Raw genomic sequence first — 23,405 nt, forward strand, 5'->3', positions numbered from 1 at the left:
AGAACCTCATCCCTGGCCAGGTGAGGGCGCCACCTTTTTAGGTGATGTGACTTCGCTAATTCTCCATGCTGGACAGACACTATGTGCATAATCCAGGACGCCAGGGAGTGGCAGGAATACTCCTTGGACACTTTCTCTAGACAGCGAGCTCACTGCTCAGGACAGTCTGACGCAGGCAGCTGGCCCTGTGCTGTGCCGGGGCAGCTGGTGGAGATCCAGAGCCACCCAGAGGTGACTCAGAGGGCACGAGGGGCTGCTTTCCCAGCATCTCTGGCATGTAGCTGATCTGGCTGTGACAGGGGCACGGTCCACATTGTATGTGGCTGTCCTGTGTGTGTCCCAGTGGGAGGTGACCACGTGCAAATGCTGAGTTCTGCTGTGATGCCACCATGAATGGCCTGTTTCAATCGTGATGTGCTCTGTAAAGACTTCTGGTGTTTCTGTGTTCTCTGTGTCTTCCTGATGGCGACAGTTAGGCCTAGGTCCAAGACAGGCTTGGGAAACCAGAGGGATTATCTCATTCAGTCCCAACTCTCCAGATCCTCTAGGTGCAAAGTCATCAAAGACTTCAGTTTGGAACACTGGGAATTACCATTATTATTACTTTTTATCTTTGTCAGTCTGAGAGAAAAATGGCGTTCCATTGTTTTCATTTGCATTCTTTTCACTATTAGACAGCATATATTCATTAGCTGCTTATACTGCTTCCTTTGTCTTTGAGCTCTTGAACTCCGCAGGCCTCCCGCACTTCACGCTGGGCAGCACAGTCACGCCAGCCGCTGATTGCAGTGACTGTCCAGGGGTTGGCCAGGACAGCGGCCTGCTTATGCCTGACTTGCTTTTCGTCTTTGGTTTTAACAATTAGTTTCTGGTTACTCAATTCCCAGAATTGTACTTACCCCTGACTTTCACATTCTTCCCCCATTCAGGGAGAGAGATTTCTTCTGGCTTCTAATAATTGGACCAACCCACTACCTCTAGTCAAAGGATAGAGAGTAAGAATAAGGGCAAATATTTGATCTTTGCTCTCAGGAGTTCACAGTAGGGAGCAAACAAACAAAACACCAAAACCCCTCAGATAACCAGTGCTATGTATTCAAGGGAGATAAACTCCAGATGCACTAGGGCCTCTCCAGGAAGTGGTCATTTCTGCCTTTTGGAGGCATGTATAGAAGGCAAGACATGGGCTTATTTCACCAGTTGGACAAGGAAGGGAGGGCGTTCCACGCAGTAATTGTAGAGGCCTAGATGCATGGGCTTTTAGGGTAAATCGCAAACAAATCTGTATGTTTGGAGGAAGATGAACCTAGGAATGTAGATGGGGTCACATTCCCAAGCCTTGTAAACTGTGCAAAGGAGTGTAGCCCTCGTTCCATAAGCAAACAAAAGCTGTCCTTACCTAGTGATCCAGCATAATGATCATAGCCAATGTTTATTCACTACTTGTTATATACCAGGAATTGTGCCTACCATTTCAACCACGTTGTCTCAGTCTCAGATTTGTGTTTCAGAGGGATAACTTTGTTAGCAGTGGGGAAGAGGTATTGGAGGGGAAAGACTGGAGGAGGGAGATTTTTTGCAATAGTTCGAAAACAGGACAAGGAGAGAAATTAGATATTAAAGACATAGAGTCGACAGGGCTAGGAACGTGACAGGAATCTGGGATGACTGCTGGTTTGGCTTGGATGAATGCTGCATGAAGGGAGTGTTGTCTGGGAGAGTATAGGAAGGCTGAAGCGTTTTCATGCATACCGTGGGTTAAACATCTCTGTATATGCTTTTGTTGAATTAAAAGACACATGGGTTCGAATCCTGAATTCCGTCATGTACTGGTGGTGTAATATTGCATCATGCCAATCGCTTATCGTTGAGTACTTACCTAACCTTTCTAGGTATCAGTTTTCTCAACTATACTGTTGGATAATCCTACCCCGAAGGAGAATTGTGATGACTGAATGATGTATGAGTTGTAATGATAAGGCAGAGTGCCTGACACATGGTGGGCCTTTCATACGTGGGACCTGTTATCTCTGCGGTGGAATTTTCTTTTAGCAACAGCAATAACAACAACACAGGTTTGGTGATGTGTACATTGTAGTGTTTCATGTAGAAAGAAATATGGTGCCAGGAATGAAAAGATAGAGCAAAATCAAGACATTCTCAGTATATGAGCAAAGAAGGAATTTTGATTTGTCTGCTTTTGTAGTATAGAGCTGATATTTTCCAAAAACTATCTCTGTGCCATGTTTTGGATGTGCCTGGGAGTGCTGATAGTGTTATTCATAATTAGATAGGATACATATGTACACAGGGAGCTTTTATATAGTTAACATGTATGGTTTTCATTGTAGGACCCCAAGTCAAATTTGATTCAACAGTGGTGGTCAGAAAGAAGTGATCATGGAGTCGTTTCCAAAACTTTTCAATTATCTTCCCATCCAATACTTGGTGACTGGTCCATTCAAGTTCAAGTGAATGTGAGTATAAACATATTATTAGGGGGAATGTTAAAATGATTTTAAATAGGTCAAGTGGAGAAATATCTCCGAAGTCATTTACTCAGTAAACAGAAAAGCATTAATTTGAACATCTAGATAACTGAAGTGGTTTATTTTATAATTTTCTATGTTTTGCAATAGGTTAGCCTACATTATAGCATATTAGAGTTTTAATCATTGTTGTCTGTTTCTATAATATAATGTTTCAAGGTTAAAACATTTCACATTTCAGTATAAAACTGATTAAATGATATTTATTTTACTCAGTTATTGCATACATTGAGTATTTTAAAAGTGATGAATACATAGCTATTATTTGGCAAATTTTATGTCTCAGAATAATGACTCCTGATGAGATTGGACTAACCCATTTGTATCTTTGTTTTGAAAAACACAGTGACTTTAAAGTCACATCAATCTTCTCTTCCCAATCCTCTTTCTCCTCACCGTTCCTACCTACTTCCTTTATTTGCCGCTAACTCATGCAGCTCTGAGATTTAATAGGGCAGGGGCATTAAAACACCCTCATGTCTCTGCCATAGGTTTTCTCCTATGTATCACTGTGTAATGTTTGAAGATTCATTAAATATTTTCCCATTTTTTCCCTTTGAAATTTATTAAAATAAATTCATGAATAAGAGCTTCAAAAAATAATTATAGTAGAACAGTTGACATTTTGGACAAAGATTCTTTGACATTTTAGAGAAAAATCCTTTGTTGTGGGTACTGTCCTGTGCACTGTAGGATTTATAGCAGCATCTCTGGCCTCTACCCACTGGATTCCAGTACTAGCTCTCCCCTGTCTCCAACTTGTGGCAGCTAAAAATGCCTCCAGACTTTAGCAACCATCCCCTGGGAGAAAATACCCTCCCCCACTTCCACTTAGAACCACTGTATTAGAAGGAATAATCATTCATTAGCATAGGACCTGGTAAGACAAAAGTACCAAATACTTAATAAAGAAAAAAATAATTTTTTCCCCTTTAGTTAACATTATTTGGGGCCACAGCCCCAAAGCAGAAATAGTCCACCTTCGCCAGCACATGGTTTTTGAGCATCTCCATAAAGGTGAAGAGCACACTGGGCTCATGGAGAGGTTGTGCCACAGAGCGGAGACCGCTAGGAGGTGAGACAGTGTAGAGGCGTGTTCCAGCAGTTACGGAAACCTAGAGCAGGGGTGATGGACACTGGGGGACGCAGACACCTGAGCTCGTAGACAAGCAGGAAAGAGTAGACATTTGTGAGACTTAGGAGAATTTGTGCAAGGCATGGAAAATAGAAAACATCCTCCTGTGTCTGGGGATTTGGGAGAAGTCTGGGGGTACTGGAACATGTGGACATTGATGGGGATTGAGGATTAGGAAGCAGACTGTGAGTTTTAAGGAGTTAGGATTTTATTCTCAGTTCCCACATTTTGATTTCACTATAAATTCTCCAGGAATCAGTTGTTTGTTTGTTTGTATCCATCCATCCATCCATCCATCCATCCATCCATCCATCCATCCATCCATCCATCCATCCTGTGTTGAGGGCTTACAGTGCTGTGCTGAATACAAGGAAGCTAAATGTGATCTCTCTCTTCAAAGACCATTGTTGTGGTGAGATGGATAATATGATAAAAGTTAAATCACACATGGTGACAGGAAAACAGAAAGCAGTGCAATAGGAGAACAATCATTTAAGGTGCTGAGTCAGTGCGGTCCATCAGGTACCTCTAAGGATGGAGTCTCACTGGGACGACCGTGGGATAAAGCGGGTTTATTGTAAGGATGAGCACTGATGCTTTTGGCGCCAGCTACTCCTTCTGTCTCTTGAGGTCTGCTCCATTTCTCCCTCACTCTTCTGCCAACCTTTATGGTGCTCTCTAGTCCAAATCCGGACTGGTCACATAGGCTCAGCTATTTAATCATTGTCCTCAGGACCCTATAAGCAAGCCTCTCCGTGTGTGGATGGGCTTCCCTTGAGTCAGGTGTCTATTGTTGCTCCATTCACACACGTCTGTGTGTGACTGTAATTTTTTTTCTCTTTCAGTGGCTGTCTAAAGTATTTTTTACAAAATGCTTAATAATCATTGCTTTAAAAAGCACTGGTATCCTATAAAGTGGAAATTTAGGTTCTAGAGCCTTGGATGTGAAGTTGAGGTCATATTGTTGTGTTTCACCATCTGTAAGTAAAATCTAGTCTCGGAAGCTCAGGAAGGCTAGCAGACACCCTGGCACAGTGGCGAGAAGCCAGTGCCACCATCAGAAAGAGGGAGAGACAGACCCACATGGCTGGGCCAGCGTTGCATTTCCATTTCAAATGGGAGACAATATTTTTTTAAATAAGGAGCCATACTTTTTTTTTTTTTTAAAGTTTGAGATCTGAATGTGATTTCTAATTATTTCAGATGTGAATGTTTTAAAGCTGTAACAAAAGTTTAAAATTTCTTTTGTTATTCATTTATTTTAACTGTTCTTTTATTTATTAAGTTGGTGGAAAAGTAATTGTGGTTTTTGCAATTATTTTTAACCTTTTAAACTGCAATTACCTTTGCACCAACCTAATACTAAATTGTTGTATGTTGATGGGGAAGTATTGTTTTTTCTCTTAGCATTTGTTTATATAACCAGAAATAAAATTAGATACTAAAGAAATGAAAAAAAGAAATGACTAGGCAGAGCAGTCTCAGGTGAATGGCAGCCTCTGAGAGATCAACTTGTTCAATGAGTGGTGAACAGAATAAGTACCAGAGGAGAGAGGAGGATAAAATAGTGGAGAAAAACTTGTGGAAGATGTGAGATTGTAGGTAGAAAGAGTTGTAGGATTTCTCATGAAGTGGTTTGTGGACTTGGCCTGCCATATTGCTTTGGTATAAAAACAAGATAAGAAAATTTAGGTGCTTAAAAAATTAAAAGCATTTACAAGATCTGGCCTTTGCCCACCTCTTCAGGCTTCAGGCTTCAGCTTCAGTTAAGTGCCACCTTTACCACTGAACTCCATACTTTAGACATATATCCTTGTTTCTTAAACTCATCACTCTGTCTTATACCAGCGCCTTCCTGTACTGTTCCCTGGAACACTTTTCTTCTACTGTTATTCAAGCGACTTGATTTTGCCCTTCAGGCATTGTCTAAAATGGATTGACCCCTCCAGACATTCCTATAACAAGCACTCTGTGCTCCTTTGGGTTCACTCATGTCACTTTCAATTGGTGGTACCTCATAGGTTATAGTTCTGGGGGGCTTGTTCACACCTGTATCTCTGGGACATATCATAGTGCTTTGCACATAGAAGTCATTGTTTATTAAAAGAATGTATGAAAACTATAGTGTAGTCATTTCTCTTGCACTAAATATAATTTTCCCATTTCCACATTCTATAAAGCATCCTTATCCTTTTGAAGACAAGCATATTGGTCAAGTCCTTACTATTGCTGATGTAATGTTTTTTCCCATAGTTTTATTGAGGTGCAACTGACAAATAAAATTGTAGGATATTTAAAGTGCACAGCATTTTGATTTGGTATACGTATACATTGTGAAAGGATTTCCCCCCGTGATAAGTTAAGGCATACATTTAAGAAATATAAGCCCCTTTATTTAAAAAAAAAAAGAATCCTTCAAAGGCCACCAGGGGTCAGTATAATCAAAGAAAAGTTATGAGAAGCAACTGGAGGCAGCCTTGGTCTCTGCTTTTTATCCTTCCTTGACTCCAGCATAGCATACTGTATATTGCTTATTATTAAACTCCTTTCTTTTCAGCAGTGAATAATGACTACGGTGGAAATACATTTGTTATTTAAATAGTCCACCATTGTAAACGATATTTTGTTTTTCTAGGGCAGTGACCATTCTCAGTGACCAATCTCAGGGAGGGGAAAATATTTATTTTCAGGAGAGTGTTTTGAAATCCCATTTTGTCTCTAGAGAAAATATGGAGTGATCCTAGTATTACTACTGAAGGACAATGTATTAAAAATATAGGACATGCAGATAATGGGGTATTTTAAAATAACCCTTCCACTAGGTCAGGAAAAGGATCCTAGGTAAAACATACTTGGTGGGCTCCTTGGTATTTCTATAACAGTAGAATGTACCTTTATAGAATAAGTGTGAATGAGTCATTTATATACTGTTAATCTGTCTGGATTACTTAAATTGCTTCTGGATTACAAATATTCTTTTTCGCCTTCAGTATTTTTAATGATGAATAATTATTTTAATAGAGTAAAATTTCTAGGTTTTTATTGTTATTTTTTATCTCCTTTTATTGTGCAGTACATGATGGTGGAGCATAGCAAGTTTTCTGTGTCTTCGTAGACTTATGCTTTTTTTTTGAAGTTTTATTGTTTGATTAATTTATTTTCCAATTATAGATGACATACAATATTAGTTTCAGGTGCACAACATAGTGATTAGACATTTATGTATATACTTATGATGTGATCACCCCGGTAAGTCACATACCCACCTGGCACCATGTATCGTTATTACAATATTACTGACTATATTCCTTGTGCTGTACTTTATATCCCCATGACTATTTTAATAACTGGCAATTTGTACTTCTTAACCCCTTTCACCATTTTCACCCATCTTCCCAACCTTCCACTTCTGGGTATTTATCTAAAGAAATCTAAAACACTAATTTGAAAAGATATATTCACCCCTATGTTCATTGCAGCATTGTTTACAATAGCCAAGATATGGAAGCAACCTAAATGTCCATCGATAGCGAATGAATAAAGAAGATGTGGTATATACAGAGGACACCAAAAAAATGTATACATATTTTAAGAAAGCAAAAAACTGTATTAAAATTGTAGTACTCAATGTATACCAATAACAAAAGATGAATACAAGTTGTATGTATGCATTTTTTGGCATCCCCAGTATATATACAATGGAATATTATTCAGCCTTAAAAAAGAGTAAAATCTTGTCATTTGCAACAACATGGATGGACCTAGACAGTGTTATGCTGAATGAAATAAGTTAGGCAGAGATTGCAAAGCATCCCTTGACGATTATTTTTTTAAGCTCTCTTAAAATTAGTAAAATTTAGTGAGAACACTGACTTTTTTGCATATACTTAATTTGTATACCTGCATCAAATGTGAGTAGTTCTTTGCTACTTTGGGGAACATATTTTTTTCTCTTTGGACAATCACCATAGCTTCTACCTCTCCCAGCCCTTCCCACCATTTCTCCCTTAACTTCCTTGAGTAAAAAGCCCTCTCCTTAGAGGTGTATTTTAGCTGTAACACCTCTCCATAGATGTGAGTTTTACAAAGCTGTTATACTTCAGGCATGTTATAGGACAAGGGGGGAAATGTGCTCCAATTTGATAATCATTTAACAGATACACTTTGGGAAGATAACTTGTTTTAAAATTTAAACACTGCTTATATTTTCATTTTTTGCAGTACGTCTCTAGGTGCCTCATCTTTAGGTATCTATCTCTTCACTTAGGTATCCTTTGTTCTCCCAAATAGTTGCAAATGTTTTTTTCCCCTAATGTTTTTTATTGTGGTAAAATACACATAACATAATATTTACTATCTTAACTATTTTTAAGTGTACAGTTTAGGGGTATTAAATATATTCACATTGTTGTACAGTCATCACCACCTTTCATCTCCAGGACTCTTTTCATCTTGCAAAAATGACACTCTGCACCCATTAGGTAATAACTTCCCATTTCCCCTGCCCCCAGCCCCTGGCAACCACCCTTCTACTTTCTGTCTCTATGATTTTGACTTCTCTAGGTACCTCATACAAGTGGAATCATATAGTATTTGTCTTTTTGTGACTGGCTTGTTTCACTTAGAATAATATCATCAAGGTTCATCCATGTTGTAGCATATGCCAGAATTTGTTTCCTTTTTAAGGCTGAATAATATTCCCTTGTATGTATGTACCAGGTATAGTTGCAAATGTTCTTACAGCTATGATTTAAAAAGTGTATTCCAGGTTATTAGAAGGCAATTTGAGAGGCTCTATAAAAGAAAGGCTACGGCCTGGCCTCACCTTCCCTCTCCCTGTGGGCCGCCCACTGCCCAGAGTTCCAGGCCTCTGGGCCATCCACGCACTGGCACTCATGCTCCCCTCGGGAGAGCCCTCATCACTGCGAGTCCTGCTCACAGCCCTGTGCCCTCTTTCCTCAGTGGCAGATGGAATCCTGTCTTCCCTTCCCGAGCAGCTCATGCAGCTGAGTTTACCACTTGTGGCCTCTGCTAGTAGAATTTACCAGTTCTTCTCAAACATCAGTGTGCTAAGAATCAACAGACTGGGGAGCTTGTTCAAGAGCTAGTCCAGGCCCCATCCCCAGATCACAAGCCAGTATTGCTGGCACAAGACCTAGTAATTTGCATTTTAGATACGCACTTTAAGAAATTCTGTTTGTTTTCTGAACCCTGTTTTGAGGAATGCTGATTTGTGCCCAGGCATCTTTAGTTTCCGTCGATTCCGCTGAGAGGCAGTGTTGGGTAGTGGACAAGGCACCGAACTGGGGGCAGGGTTCCGATTTATTTTTTGAACTCCCTAATTGTGAGACTCTGAGCTACTTCACCTCTCTAGGTGAGTAGCTCCATGAAGCCCCCTGACACCCAAGGTTTACTGAATCAGAATTTTTTTGAGACAATCTGTATTTTTTTACAACAGATTCTCTGGTGATTTGGATACATAGCCAGCTTGGGACACACTGAACGAGATAATCTTGTGGTCTCTTCTACCTGTGACTCACTGTGGTTTCTCCGCCCTCTCTCACTCAGAAGCCAGTGCTGGGGTGCAGGACAGGGAAGAGAAGGTAGAAAACTCCATAGCTCTGAGGCTTGAAATCCCCCTTTTGGAGCCCCATGTAAGACACGGTGGGTGTCACCTTAGTATGTAATTCAGAAGCAGTCTCATTTGAATTGTTCCTTTGTTTATAAGTTACATCTACTTGAGCTAGTTGTTGTGGAAAGGTTAGGTAAGGGTTGCCAGCAGCCAAGGCTTTTTATAGCCTTTGAGAATGCTCCTTATCTTTCCAGCCTTGCCTGGGTCAGTTTGCTTCTGCTGTCAGGTTTGTCTGGAGCTGTTTGTCCTTTGCAGAAGAGCACATCTTTGTTTGGACAGTTCTCGTCCTTGAAGCACTCTACAAGTAGCATCTGGTCAATCCCCCTGGCTTGTGATGACAGCTTAACAGAAAGCATGGAGCAAATTGTGACAGGTCAGAAAACAGTGGCATCGTCTCTGGAATGTGGATGTGGTTTCCAGAATACTTTCGTTAGCCTCTGCTTAAAAGACTGTTTTTCTTGGGTAAGACCTCAAGTTCTTACTTCCATGTGCAGTGAGAAAGGGAAGGAGGAGTTGGTTTAAGAATATTATTTCTTAGAGTATCAATTGACAGAGGTTAGCGCTTCATTCTCTATTCTCCCATGGGTCCTTATACACACCTCTACTACAGCATTTATTGATCAGTGTAGTTTTTTCCTTTTTTTTTTTATTGTGGCAAGATATATATATATGAATAACGTGAAATTTACCATTTTAACCTTTCTTAAGTGTGTAGTTCAGTGGCATCAAGTATAGTCACATTGTTGTGCAAGTGTCACTACCATCAGTTTCCAGAATTCCTTTCATCTTTCTAAACTGTGATCAAGTGTAGTTTAAAAAAATATGACCACCTAATTTACTAGTGGGGGGAGGGTGGGAAAACTTTCCTGTACCCTTCTAGGTTCTTCACTTGGTCTAACAATCGACATGAGACATAGTAACAAGAGAAACATCAAATTTAACACGTGGATATACACAGGAACCTCACATACGTGACAGAGTCAGAGATTAAGTCAAAAGAAGGTATCTATGACCTTCTGAGGTGACTTGGGGCTTCAGAGGGGAGGAAAGTCATTCATTGCAGGATGATAAGCAGAGCAGATGTTCAGTAATCAGAAGTGCCCTGTCCTACAGAGAGGTCATAAAGTTATTTCTGGTAATAGCTCTTATTATGGGCAAGGCCCCTAATTTAAATTCATTAAGGAAGAGGTAAAAGTTTCTTGTGAGCCCACAGGGTCTCAAATGCCTTCAGCTCAAAATGATCCACGTGCCAAAGTGGCACATCTTGGGGAGGCCTGTTCTGAACCCCTTCATTAGATTGTGAGTTCCTTGAAGGCAGGAGTTCTATTTTATTAATTTTCATATTTATTTCATCTTAGTATCTGACCTGTTGTAGGAACTCATTCATGTTTATGGGATGAAAGAATGAGTGAATGGAGTGAATGAACAGTTTATCTTAGACTACTGCTATTGGTTATTGTCCTTTGTGATGTTCTTTGACTTATAATTCCACTCTCCTATAGGATACTACAACTAAGTAGAAATATGTGCACATTTTTTTGTGAATATATATGTGCATATTATTTTGTGAATATATATAGAATATATGTGGTGCACCTGTGAGCCAATGGAAAATCGGTTTTTGATTTAATGTTCTGGACTTTCTAATTTTGAAAACTAAAAAAAATTTCAGTCAAGAACTGAATATTGTAATTTCTTATAAAATTCAAAACGCACTCCCGGTTTTTGTGCTATATTATTCCTGTGACTTTATTTGGTCATTTGATCTGCTGTCATCAGTCCCATTACTGGTGTGCATTGAAATTTCTGGACCCCAAGCTAATTTTCTTTTGAAGATTTCCTTGTCTTGTTCTTTCCTTTCAGAAGTTATCATAGGAGAGCCCTGCCTGTTGAATGTCTCTTACCTACCCCTCTCTTCAGGTACCTCGTTTTGGCCTCAGTCAGAAAACTTTGGGTTCAGACTTTAGCAGCTCTTGCTCATCAATGAAATGGAGGATCTGAGGAAACCATCAGCACGTATCATGGGGTTTCAGTGCTGGGGAGGATTTTAGAGGTTACCCAGATCCATCTCCTTATTTTATGGTACAAAAATCTGAGAGAAGTGACATAACCTGGTTAGGTTCCCACAGCGTTATGGCAGTGTCAGAGCTAGAAGTTAGATTTCTTGATACTTTCAGTTTTATAACATTAAACTATTTAATATGTGTAGCAATTGCTGTTTTAAGATGGTCATCTTTTTGGTTGAATTTAGATGGCAACAGGGCTTGCTGTATGCATTGGTAGTGAAGATGCCACCTCCATTACGTGATTTAAGGGTTCCACACAGATCATTCCCTCACACGTTGGATTGTTTCCAAAGTGTCTCAGATTCTGACTACAACAGCCATGGCTTTAGATAGAGGATTTGAGTCCAGGAGACTCATGTTACAACGTATAGGTCATCTGGTAAGGGAAATAGGCTAATACCCACTAATATATTGTTAAGGATTATCTTGCTATCACCTAGTAGACTCTATAATCTTGGTGCTATGAGCCATAAGAAGATGAATTTTAAAAATAACTTTTTATTTTGAAGAAGATTCACAGATAGTACAGAGAGGTCCCGTGTACCCTTTACACAGTGCCCCCAGAGCTTGCATCTTACATTATCATAGTACAACATCAAAAGCAGGAATTTGACACTGGTGAGATGTGTGTGTATAGTTCTATATTAATTTTCCATGGCATAGAGGGAATTTTGAAAAATTATAACTCACTGGCCTCTGGCTGTTGGTGGCATTACTGGATACCAGGGTATGGCACTGAAATGAGTACTGAGTCCCTGGATGAAGTGAGAAAAGGAGAAATGAGCAATAAATGGAATTATTTTGTCTCAAGGGTAAATTCCCATTCTATACAACGCTGTAGCTACACTTGTGCTTTTTCCTCTTGCTTGAGATAGGTACCCAAGAAAGGTAGTCATGTTGCATGTCTTCAAAAACCTTAATTCTTTCCACTTTTAGTAGGAACAGAAGGGGTTAAATGGGTGATTTTTGTTGTTGGTGTTGTTGTTTGTTTGTTTTTAAAGAGAGTGTGCTTCTAGTTAATACTTTTCTGCTAAGGAAACCAGTTTGTCTCTTGTACAGCTTAATGTATTTGTACTGCAAATGGTGACACTCCTTACAAGTATGAATGTGCTCGTGACATTGGATGCCTGGCCCACTACCTTTCTAACTGGAGCCTTGTATTATCTGTGTTTTGCTTATGGGTTAGATCTGTTTCTCCCAAGTCCTACCACTATGAGAAACTATCCGGTATAGAACAACTTCAGTTCTTCAGCTGTTTAGTTCTAGTCTTGGTAAGTACCAGAATATTTGTAATTCTTTTCTAATAGAGAAGGGATTCAGGAAATGCCGTCTCATGGGGAGATTCTGGTCCCTCTCGCCTCACTTTTAGTAGATAATCTTCATTTCTATTTCATAAAGAAAATGGAAATTATCAGATATAAATTTTTCACTCCCTCTGCCAGATTTACATGTCTACCTGCCTCACATCCATCTCATGCCTATCGTCTTCTTTCACAGAAAAGATATAATTTTTCACATCGAGGACTGAAACCTTTACCTCTTCCCCGGTTTCTCCCTTCTTCTTTCTCAGAAACCGACAGTATTGATCATCTCTTCTTTCTCCTGAATCTTCAAACTGGATCTCCCTTTCTCTCCTGGATCTTTCCAGAAAATCTAATATCACATTAAAAAGAGAGGCCGGGAGAGAGAGAGAGAGAGAGAGAGAGAGAGAGAGAGAGAGAGAGAGAGAGAGAGAGAGAACTTTTACCTTATTTCCCCTCCAGTGACTTCATTTTCATTATTTCTTCCATTCTAGTTGATCCTCTAAAAAAAAACAACAAAAACAAAACGAAAGTTGTCTAATCTCTGCCTCCCACTTCCCCAGCTCACTCGAACTTGGCACCTACGTTTCTTTCTACTTGTCTGGATTCTTCTCTTTTATCATTTTTTCTCTATTATAGATGGGCATGTTATAAGGTATGGTTTTAAGTTTCTTTCATTTCTCTCTCTAGGCAAGCTCAACTATAGACATGGTTTCATTTTGCATCTGTACACTAATAACTCTCAAATTTGTCTCTCTGAGAGAACCCAGACCCCTCTGAGTTCCAGACTTATATAGCCATCTGCCTACTTAACGTCTTTACTTGGATGTTTTAAAGCTATCTGAAATTCCTCATGTCCAAAATCATTTTTATGGTCTTCTGCCACTGCACTTAGCTCTTCTCCAGCATTTTCTATTTTACTGAATTACACCACCATCCATCCAATTGTGCAAGCTGGTAACCTTGGAGTTTGCATGATGTCTCATCCTCTCTTACCTCTCATATTCAGGCCTTGACCAATACCCATAGATTTTACCCTTAAATATATTTCAAATCCATCCAGTTCTCTTTATTTCCACCTCTACCTTCTTTGTCCAAGCCACCATCAAATTTTCCCTAGATATTTGCATTGTCTCTTAATTGATCTCACTAAATTTATTTTTTTCCCTTTTCAATCAATTCTCCACACAGCAGCAAAAGAAATCTAAACATTAAATTGGATCACATTATTCCTCAGCTTAAAACTCTCCAAAGGCTTTCCATTGCCCTCAGGATAAAATTCAAATCTTTTACTGGGGCCTATACAAGGCCCTATCTGATCTAATGCTACTTTTCTAGCCTCATCTTTAGATTTCATAATTTCCTGTAAGTTTAATTCATTTTAGTTCATTTCATTATCATTTGTATGTGTGTGTGTGTGTATGTATATATATGTGTACATACATATACACATATATATGTATTCATGTGTGTGATTATTTGATAAATATCTTTCTTTCCACTAGATCAAAAGCTCTATGAGAGAAAAGTGTGTCCCCATCACCTAGCACAATACCTAGCACTTACATGCAATACTTCTCTATTGAAGGAATGGATGAATGAATGCATTTATTATATTTGGGCTGCAGCCCTGTTAATTCTGACTCAGTTGGTCTGAAGTGGGAACCAGGCATCTCTAGTTATTGATCCTGATAGTCCAGGTTGAAAACCCCTGGAGAAACATGTTGCATCTGCAGTGTAAGCCACAGATGTTTAGGTTCCCAACAGGAAAGGAAAGGACAACATAAATGTTAGTAAACACTTTCAGTCACTTTGCACATCGCTCCTTTCTCTAAGTAGGTCAGGATACATCTGCTGACACATTTACTGGATGATATTTACACTGTGATTTCTTGTTGATTTTAAAAGTCTTTGCTAATCTTATGATAAAAATAAAAGAGGCAAAAAGTGAGGTGTTCCATGATTGCAGTTCTGTGGGTATTAGGGTTAAACATGGGGACATTAGTAGGGATCTGAACAAAGCTGAAAGTATGGAACTTTCCAATTGTAAGTTAGGTGGAAAGAAATACCAGTCAGTAAACATCTAAAGATGCTAAGACACAGACCTTACTTTGAAGGTGCTCACAGTCAAGGAAGACTTCATGTAATAAATACAAAGAGCATTCAGTTGGGTGTCACAAGACCCAGTGCCTGTGCTTTCATCGAGTGACTGTGGCCAAGTCATTCCAGCCCTAGATCTCAGTTTCCCCAGCTGTAAAATGAGGGGCGTGGATCAGAGAACTTGTAAGCCTTGCCATACCTTAAGAATTCCATACTTTGACTAGACCGAGGTGGAGGGCGCTCTAGGACTTGAGTGGGGACTGGTGGGGGTGGATGTGCAAGGAGGTGGGAGCTCCGTGACAGCTCTAGAGTTGGGAGCAGGCACTTGCCTTGCATGGATGCCTTATAGAGAGTAGGAGTGGAAGAGAAAGTTGGAAGAGTTTGTGGGTCAAGTTGTGGAGAGTATGTATTGGATATCAGGCTAAAGTTTTACATTTCATTTTGTAGACAGTGAGGAGGGGGGCCTCTAAAAACTTATTTTACTTTGAATTTCAATGTTATAAATTTCATATAAGGCTTCTGAGGACAAAGAAAGCAAAAATGTTCATGAATGAGTCTCTCAAATTAAAAAGATATAAAAATTATACTTTTATTATTTTCCTCTGATTATAAAAGTAATGCATGCTCAGTGTAAAAACACCCAAACATTATTTAGTAGAAAGAAGGAAGCACTTATGATAAACCCCCAAACAAAAGAAATCATAAACATTTATTGTCTTGTTGATTTTTTATAGAAGTTTTTAAGCAATAGTATGACATAGTATTTTAGGAAGATCATAGCATGTGGGATGATTGAAGGGAGAGGAACTGACGTTGGGAAGCCTACAAGGAGGTTAGTATCATTGTTTAACAGATGCACGCGTACCTTCTAGCTTAGGTTATAATACAGTCCAGTCTGTGAAAGGGGGCTAGTTTAGGGGAGCAGGAAAAACTAAAGAGGTATATACAGATGCATTCAAGAGACAATTTAAAAGAAGAATCGTTAGGTTTAGTGACTGATTGGCTCATGATTGCGGCAAAGGAGAAAGAGGAGTAAAAGGTGTTAAATTTATTAAACAAGGAGCCAGTAGAGTGACATGGTGATCTACATCAGCAACTCAAAATCTAAGCAGATAAATGCCTCAGGATGATGAAGTAAAAACACTAAGGACAACCAATCACAGCCACCTGGGCTTTAAGCTTTAGCCAATCAATAATTTCCTTGCTCTGTCTTCTCTATAGAAGTACCTCCCTGAGCTCTTGTCAGATGAGTGCTTCTGGTTTGGTGCTGCCTGATTCTAATTGAGTTTCATTCGAATATACTGGTAAAATTTTTAATATCCTTCAGTTTATCTTTGACTCTGGGATTTCAGTGTGGTCTTGGGGAGAATCACTGATTACAAATTCTAAGGAGGTCAGAGCTGGAAGTTCAGTTTGGGGGAGAGAGATGAGTAGGTGGGGTTTGGAATGATCTGTCAGAAATCACTACATTCAGAAGCTAAGAAGAGTAGCCACCCAAAACCATAGAGAAAGGACAGCCAGGCTTGGGAAGACAGAACGAAGAGAGAGTGGTCACAGAGCAGAGGGGAAGGGATTCAGAGAGAGTGGCCCAACTCAGGTGCTCAGAGGCCTCCAGAGAATGAGGCCTGGGGGGTGGATGGGGGGAGTGACGGGCAGGTAGCAGAGGCAAGTGACCAGTACTTACTGAGCACTCATCTGTGCCCGTGCAATGGTAGGCGTGGAATCCAGATAAAAGGGCAATAAAGAATATAGGTTGTTCCTAAGAAGGAGAGAATTAGTATAGTATCAAGTGGGGCAGCAGAAAAATTACTATATAACTTCATTCACATTACATATTAAGTAAACTTTTGTGAAACAGTCTAGAACTCTAAACCATAACTGTTTCAGTGGGGAAATGTCTTAGGAGTCAGAAATGTGGATACCCTGTATCTCTCCAGCCTTTCTTAGCATGAGCAATCGGCTAGTTTGGCGTGCCCAGTTATTTGTGTGTAACTGTGGAGTGAAACATGTACTACTGGACAGGTGTAATAAAAAAACAACAAAAAAACCCCACATTATTCTTTTGCCATTTAGTCCTGTTCTTTGGGACCAATTCTTCCCTATTCCTTGGATGACATGTAAGGCAAATCCCACTGTTTTTCTGGTTCTTCTTTGGTAATCAACGATACTGTCATTTTTGGTTACATGTGCACACACAAAACAGTTTACATTCGGTAACTAATATATCCAGTCTGATAAAATTGTGTCCCCATCTCTCAGCTTGGGATTTCTCTGGCCTGGCTCCCTGTTACCCATTCACTAGATTGTGTTGGACTCCCCCAGGATTGAATTGGGTGGGGGGAAGAGAGGGCAATGGTGAAAAATTCTTACAAAAAAAAAAAAGAATTAGTCATGAATTGGCTGGTATTTGTCCTACAAAAATGGCAGTATAATATGGGTCAACGTAATACTGTTGTTATCTGGTATCAGAGCTCTCAAGGCCAGCAGGCATTTAAAACTAACACTTTTCCTTCTTTGAACGCTTTTGTGGGTTCTTTGGAGCACCTCTACCATTTCTGGGAGGTCTCACATCCAAGGTCTTTGGTGCTTTTGAATATGTCTTCTCCATCTGGAAGCTCCATCTTCAGCTCCCGGGCATCTACACTTCCAGCTTCCATCTCCTGAGGTGACCTGACCCCTGAGGAGGCTGGTTTTGATCACAATAGAAGACAGTCCCATGCTGGCTCTCTCTTTTCTGTGTATCTAATTGAGGGACAATGTTCAAGCTTTCTTTGCTCCTTGAAACTCAGCAGGTATAGACCACCCCATTCAGCACACTCTCTTAAAGAGCTCAGCCATATATGCACCTGGTCAGAAGCAGTATTTGCTCTTTAGGTTGTTCAGGCATGTCAAGTGCCCATCCACTGACAACTTGAGGACACTCCCGGGGATACACATCCAGCTCTTTGGATTGTTCTGTTGGCGCCGCTTTGCTAGACTTGAAATGAGGAGCAAGCAACTTCCACCTGATCCCTGGGATGGGGTGTGTGGGACTCAGCGCATCAAAACCTTTCCCCTAAAATTCCTTTCTAGCTCATTTTCACCTTGACCCCTTTGGTTGAGAGTTGCAAAACCAGTTTTTGGAAACTTCCTTTGCAAGTCCTGTATGCTACTTTTACACCTCAATTTGGATAGTTGGTATCTGGTGTCTTGGGGGACAGAGCCCAAACTGAGTCTGAAATAGTTCCATTTTAACATCCTGTTATATGTGGATATAAAAAATTTAGTCCCTTTCTTAATTTTTGAATAAAAATTAAATCTAGACAATGGAGATCAATGCTGAAGCAGACTTGGGAAACTGAAATGATCCTAAATGTGCAAACAAAAATAGTCCCTCCTGTACCTTAGCTCTGTTTCTGGCATTCTTTTTTTTTTACTCCAGAAGCAAAAGTTGAAAGAAGTTGACCTGGATTTTAGAAAACAGCTATTTTAATGGTCATGTAGTGTGCCATGTTCCTTCAAGTTTGTAAAAATAGAAATCCTTTCAAGAGTTGGATGGCTTCATGGTTAGAATAGGGAAATTCTGTAACTGGAATAGACAGTTTTATAATTCATATGTCTCCAATTTGCACTCTAGTCAGTATATTTCCTAGGAGGGTAGTAAAAATAGTATTTTCTCTCTTTCCCCCTTCATTTGATTAATTTCCATATACACACCCTCACAGTCAACTATTGACTTAGGGATACAGGGATAAAGGAATTGCAGAGATTACTGAGAAAACATCCTGGTTCTTTTCCATTTCTGCTTTAGAAGTTGTTTAGAAAATCTAATTGAATCAGGTTTACATCTAATACAAATAGAAAGTGAATATATGTGCTGAAGAGTACGGTTTTTTTAAGGAAGTGCTTTCCTCATGGAATGGTGACCATATTGGGGAAAGAAGAGCTCAGAAAATGTTGATGAGTTATGCATTTTCTTTCCTGGAAAGGTGTTTGCTTAGAAGACATGCTGCCCAAGTATTTATGCCTTCAGGTCAACCTCTCTCTCTAGTTGCTGGCAGAGTGAATGAGCACAAATTGTATTTGATGAGCTAGAATAAACAAAAACTTATTTTGAAGCAGATTGTTTCTTTGAAACTGAAGGAAAATTGTTTAGTAAATACAACTTCCTATAAAAGGCCTCAGGTTGATTTTGCTGCATGTTTTTAGTTAAGCTTAGTCAAATTTAATTTAGTTCAGCTATAATTAGCATAGAAAAATTTGGAAATGAATTTTATTTTTTAGACTGGGATCACCAAACCCTGGCCTCTAGGACAAATCCAGCCCAGTACCCATTTTTATAAATAAAGTTTTATTGGAACACAGTCTCATTTGTTTCTGTGTTTTCGCTGGTTGCATTTGCACTCCATTGGCAGAGTTGAATAGTTGTGACAGGGACCACATGGCTTGTATGGGGGGGAGGAAACTTTCCTTTACCCTTCTAGGTTCTTCCGATTGGGCTAATAATCAATTCAACACAAGACAGATTAACAAGAAAAAATACCAAATTTAATCACGTGCATCTGGGAACCCCACACACACGAGAGAGTCAGAGACAAAAATTTAAAGTGAGGTATGTATGGCATTCTGAGCTAAGGATGAGGTAAAGCGTCTTGGGGCTTCAGAGGGTCACTGCAGGATGATAAGAGCAAATGTTCAGTATTTACTAGTTTGTCCTGCCCTATAGATAGGTCATAAAAAGTTCTTTCGGGTGATAACTCTTATTATGGGCAAGGCCCCAAATTTAGATTCTTTAAGAGAGAGGTAAGAGTTTCTCATGAGCCTGCATAATTTATTTTTTGACTGCCTTCAGCTCAAAATAATTCACATGCCAAAGTGGCACATCCTGGGGAGGCCTGTTCTGGACCCCTGGACTTGAGAAGCCTAAAATATTTGCTGTTTGACCTTTTTTAAAGAAAGGTTGCAGGTCCTGTCTACACTCATGAAAATATTCAGTATCAGTGTTTTTGTGGTTATATATAGCTAAAATTGCTACTAGTTCTCTGGATTATTATTAATTTTAAACATTTCAGTGTCTTCCACCATTCTTGATTATATACTTTGTAAATTTATTTCATAAAAATAACTAAACTCCTTGTGAAAATTTTTATGGCCTGATTGCCTAATAGTATGTTGAAAATTACAAAATCCATTTTTGCTTTTCAAACTCCTTGGACAGTAAAATAATTTATTTCTTGAATTGCTTTTCACCACTTATAAACACCGTGGGAAAACCTCATCTTGTACAAAGCACACTGTCAGCACTCAGTTACAAAATTATTTTTTGATTTATTGGAAGAATTTAAATGACAATGAAATAAGCACTTTCCTCTTGCTTTTTCTTCAGTTTTCCTTGATGGCTGGCTTCTCCCACACATTGGCATTCATATTACTTCCAGATATAGGGCAGAGAGTTAAGGTTATTCTGTGGGTCATATGACAGATGACCGTGCCTGTTCAGGATGGTCTGATTCTGCTCATGAGAAGGTTATTTTAATTTCTTTGAGGAGATACTGTATGATAACTGAGGCTAACCTGATGAACCCTGTAAGAACCAGCCTGGGGACAAGAATCAACTTGTTCACTCATTTATACACACATTCATTCAGCAAACATTGAAGCCATGCTGCATTAGGTGCTGTGCCCTCGGTGGTTTCATATTCTGTTACAGGAGATGGACACAAAGCAGATACTTATAATATGTTGGGTTAAGTAAAATGATTCAGTTATACACAGGATATTATGGGAGAGAATGGATATCTAACAAAACATGGGGAGATACAATCAAGAAAGCGTGCCTGGTGGAGGCTACCACAGATAAAGGAGTCCAAGATGTTCTGTATGACATTCAGGCAGAGATATCTAGAAGGTGGATTTGAGTCAGAATCTCCAGGTTGAGGTATGGGCTAGAGATGACTATTTAGGAGTATTTAGTATAGAGAAGGCAGTTAACACCATGAAAGTTGATGAGATCCTTTAGGGTCTGGAGATTGGAAAGAGCAATGGGCTCAGAAAGAGCAACGGCCAACATTTCAGGATCAGAGAGAGGACCATTAACAAAACAAGGAAGAAATCAGAAAGACACTTAAGGAGTACCAAGAAGAGAGAAGACTTGAAAATATTTATAGAACGGGAAAGAGACAGTAAACAGATACGGAAAATTCGGGAGTTATTAGGGATGACTTGTAATGTAGGTGGGAGGGAGGGAGAATTCAAGTATTATCTGTTGTAACTACTTATGTGTTAAACAAATAATTGCCTAAAACTTGGTTTCAAGGCTGTTTAAAGTAGGCCCAAACACCTCTGGGACAACATCAACTGTACCAAGATTCTCATCATAGGGGTACCAGAAGGAGAAGAGAAAACCTATTTGAAGAAACAATGACTGAAAACTTCCCTAACCTAGTTAAGGAAATAGACATACAAGCTCAGGAAGTACAGAGAGTCCCAAACAAGATGAACCCAAAGAGGCCCACACCAAGACACATCATAATTAAAAGGCCAAAGGTTAAAGACAGATTCTTAAAAGTGGCAAGACAAAAGCAGTTAGTTACCCATAAGGGAGTTCCCATAAGACTGTCAGCTGATTTCTCAACAGAAACTTTGCGGAAGGGATTGGCACAAAATATTCAAAGTAATGAAAAGCAAGGACCTACAGCTAAGATGACTCTACCTAGCAAAGCTATAATTTAGAATTGAAGGACACATAAAGAGCTTCCTAAACAAGAAAAAGCTAAAGGAGTTCATCACCACCAAACCAGTATTATAAGAAATGTTAAAGGGACTCTTTAAGAAGATAAAAAATGATTAAAATATGAATAATAAAATTACAAGAACTACATATCTCTTAACAATTACTTTAAATGTAAATGAATTAAATGTTCCAATCAAAAGACATAGGATGGATGAATGGATAAGAAAACAAGACCCTTACATATGTTGTCTAAAAAAGACTCACTTCAGGTTGAAAAATACACACACACTGAAAGTAAAGGGATGGAAAAAGATATTTCATGAAACTGAAAACAAAACAAAACAAAAAAGCTGGGGTAGCAATACTTATACCAGACAAAATAGACTTTAAAACAAAAGCTATAACAGACAAAGAAGGACCCAGTAATCCCACTTCTGGGTATTTATCCAAAGAAAACCAAAACACTACTTCTAAGCGACTTGTGCATCCGTATGTTCATTACAGCATTATTTACAATAGCCAAGATATGGAGGCAACCTGGGTGTCCATCAGTGGATGAATGGATAAAGAGAAAGTGGTGCATATATACAATGGAATATTACTCAGCTATAAAAAAGAATGAAATCTTGCTATCTGCAATGACATGGATGGACCTAGAGAGTATTATGCTAAGCGAAATAAGTCAGACAGAGAAACGCAAATACCATGATTTCACATATGTGGAATCTAAAAAACAAAATAAATGAACAAACAAAACAGAAACAAACTCATAGATACAGAGAACAAATTGGTAGTTGCCAGATGGGAGGTGGGTTGGGGGGCTGGGTGAAAAAGGGGAAGGGATTAAAAAGTACAAATCGGTAGTTACAAAATAGTCATGGGAATGTAAAGCATAGGGAATATAGTCAACAATATTGTAATAACTATATATGGTGTCAGATGGGTAGGTACTAGATTTATTGGGGTGGTCACTTTATAAGTTATATAAATGTCTAATCACTATACGTACACCTGAAACTGATATAATATTGCATGTCAACTGTAATTGAAAAATAAAAAAAATTGATAAAAGAAAAGCCACCTTGAAAAAAGAAAAGCCACCATGAAAAAAAATAGTAGGCTCAAACAAATTAGTTGATTTCCTGCATTTGTCAAAGCTAATAATTTTTATATAATCTAACATTTATTGAACACCTTTTGGTCTCAGGTACTCTGTTAGGTTGGTACTACAAGGGATAAACTCTGAGGGATAAAAAAATGATCCATCAGGGACCTACCTGGCCCTCAAAGAACTTGCAGCAAGATAAGCCATATACCTAAATATTTATGATACAGGGTAAAATGACAAAGAATGACTAAAGTACATGGAGGTAGAGAGATTACATTTAGGTTGGGGATTTGAGGAAGCAGTAATATTTGAACTAAGTCTTGGCAGATGGGTAGAGGTGGGAGGGTATGTAAGTCAAACACAGGGGAGAGTCAGAGCAAAGTACAGTGCACGGAACTCCACGACATTGTCTTGTATTATTGCTTTTGATTGCATCTGTCTCCATCTCCAGACCGACCCTCTGATGTTGAGGACTGTAATTTATCTTTACAGAGCCTCATATAGTGCTTTGCACAGAGTACTCAGTGTTTGCTGTATGATTTAACTTGACAGACATCATTGTCAAATTGCTTATATCATGCCTCACCTGTGCCGGCCATAGTAGTAAAGCAAAAAGTAATTTAAAGACTAGAATTCTTATGTTTACCAGTAAAATGAGTAATACAGGTAGATTACTTTCTTGATTTGATTTTTGAGGAGACAAATTAGAACTCATAAATAAATCAGATACGTGTAATTTATAGCATTCCTGTATATGACATAAAAAGCGTTTAAGATAAAAGTCACGTATGTGGAGCTTCTT

The 23,405-nt window shown here is 39.0% G+C and overlaps 1 protein-coding gene across 3 annotated transcripts in view; it reads left to right on the forward strand.

Annotated features, from left to right (window-relative positions):
• Window positions 1–23,405, forward strand: part of CD109 (CD109 molecule) — a 207,649-nt gene that overhangs the window by 127,641 nt on the left and 56,603 nt on the right. Inside the window, exon 8 of one of the 3 annotated variants that reach the window (XM_019749315.2) lies at window positions 2,352–2,477. In XM_019749315.2, coding sequence (XP_019604874.2) covers window positions 2,352–2,477 — 126 coding nt within the window. Of the gene's footprint in view, window positions 1–2,351; window positions 2,478–9,602; window positions 9,779–23,405 lie in introns of those variants that run through there. The other 2 variants (XM_074333202.1, XM_019749317.2) reach the window with 2 other exon arrangements.

This window comes from Rhinolophus sinicus, linkage group LG05, assembly GCF_036562045.2.
Source record: "Rhinolophus sinicus isolate RSC01 linkage group LG05, ASM3656204v1, whole genome shotgun sequence".
Classification (NCBI taxonomy): Eukaryota; Metazoa; Chordata; class Mammalia; order Chiroptera; family Rhinolophidae; genus Rhinolophus; species Rhinolophus sinicus.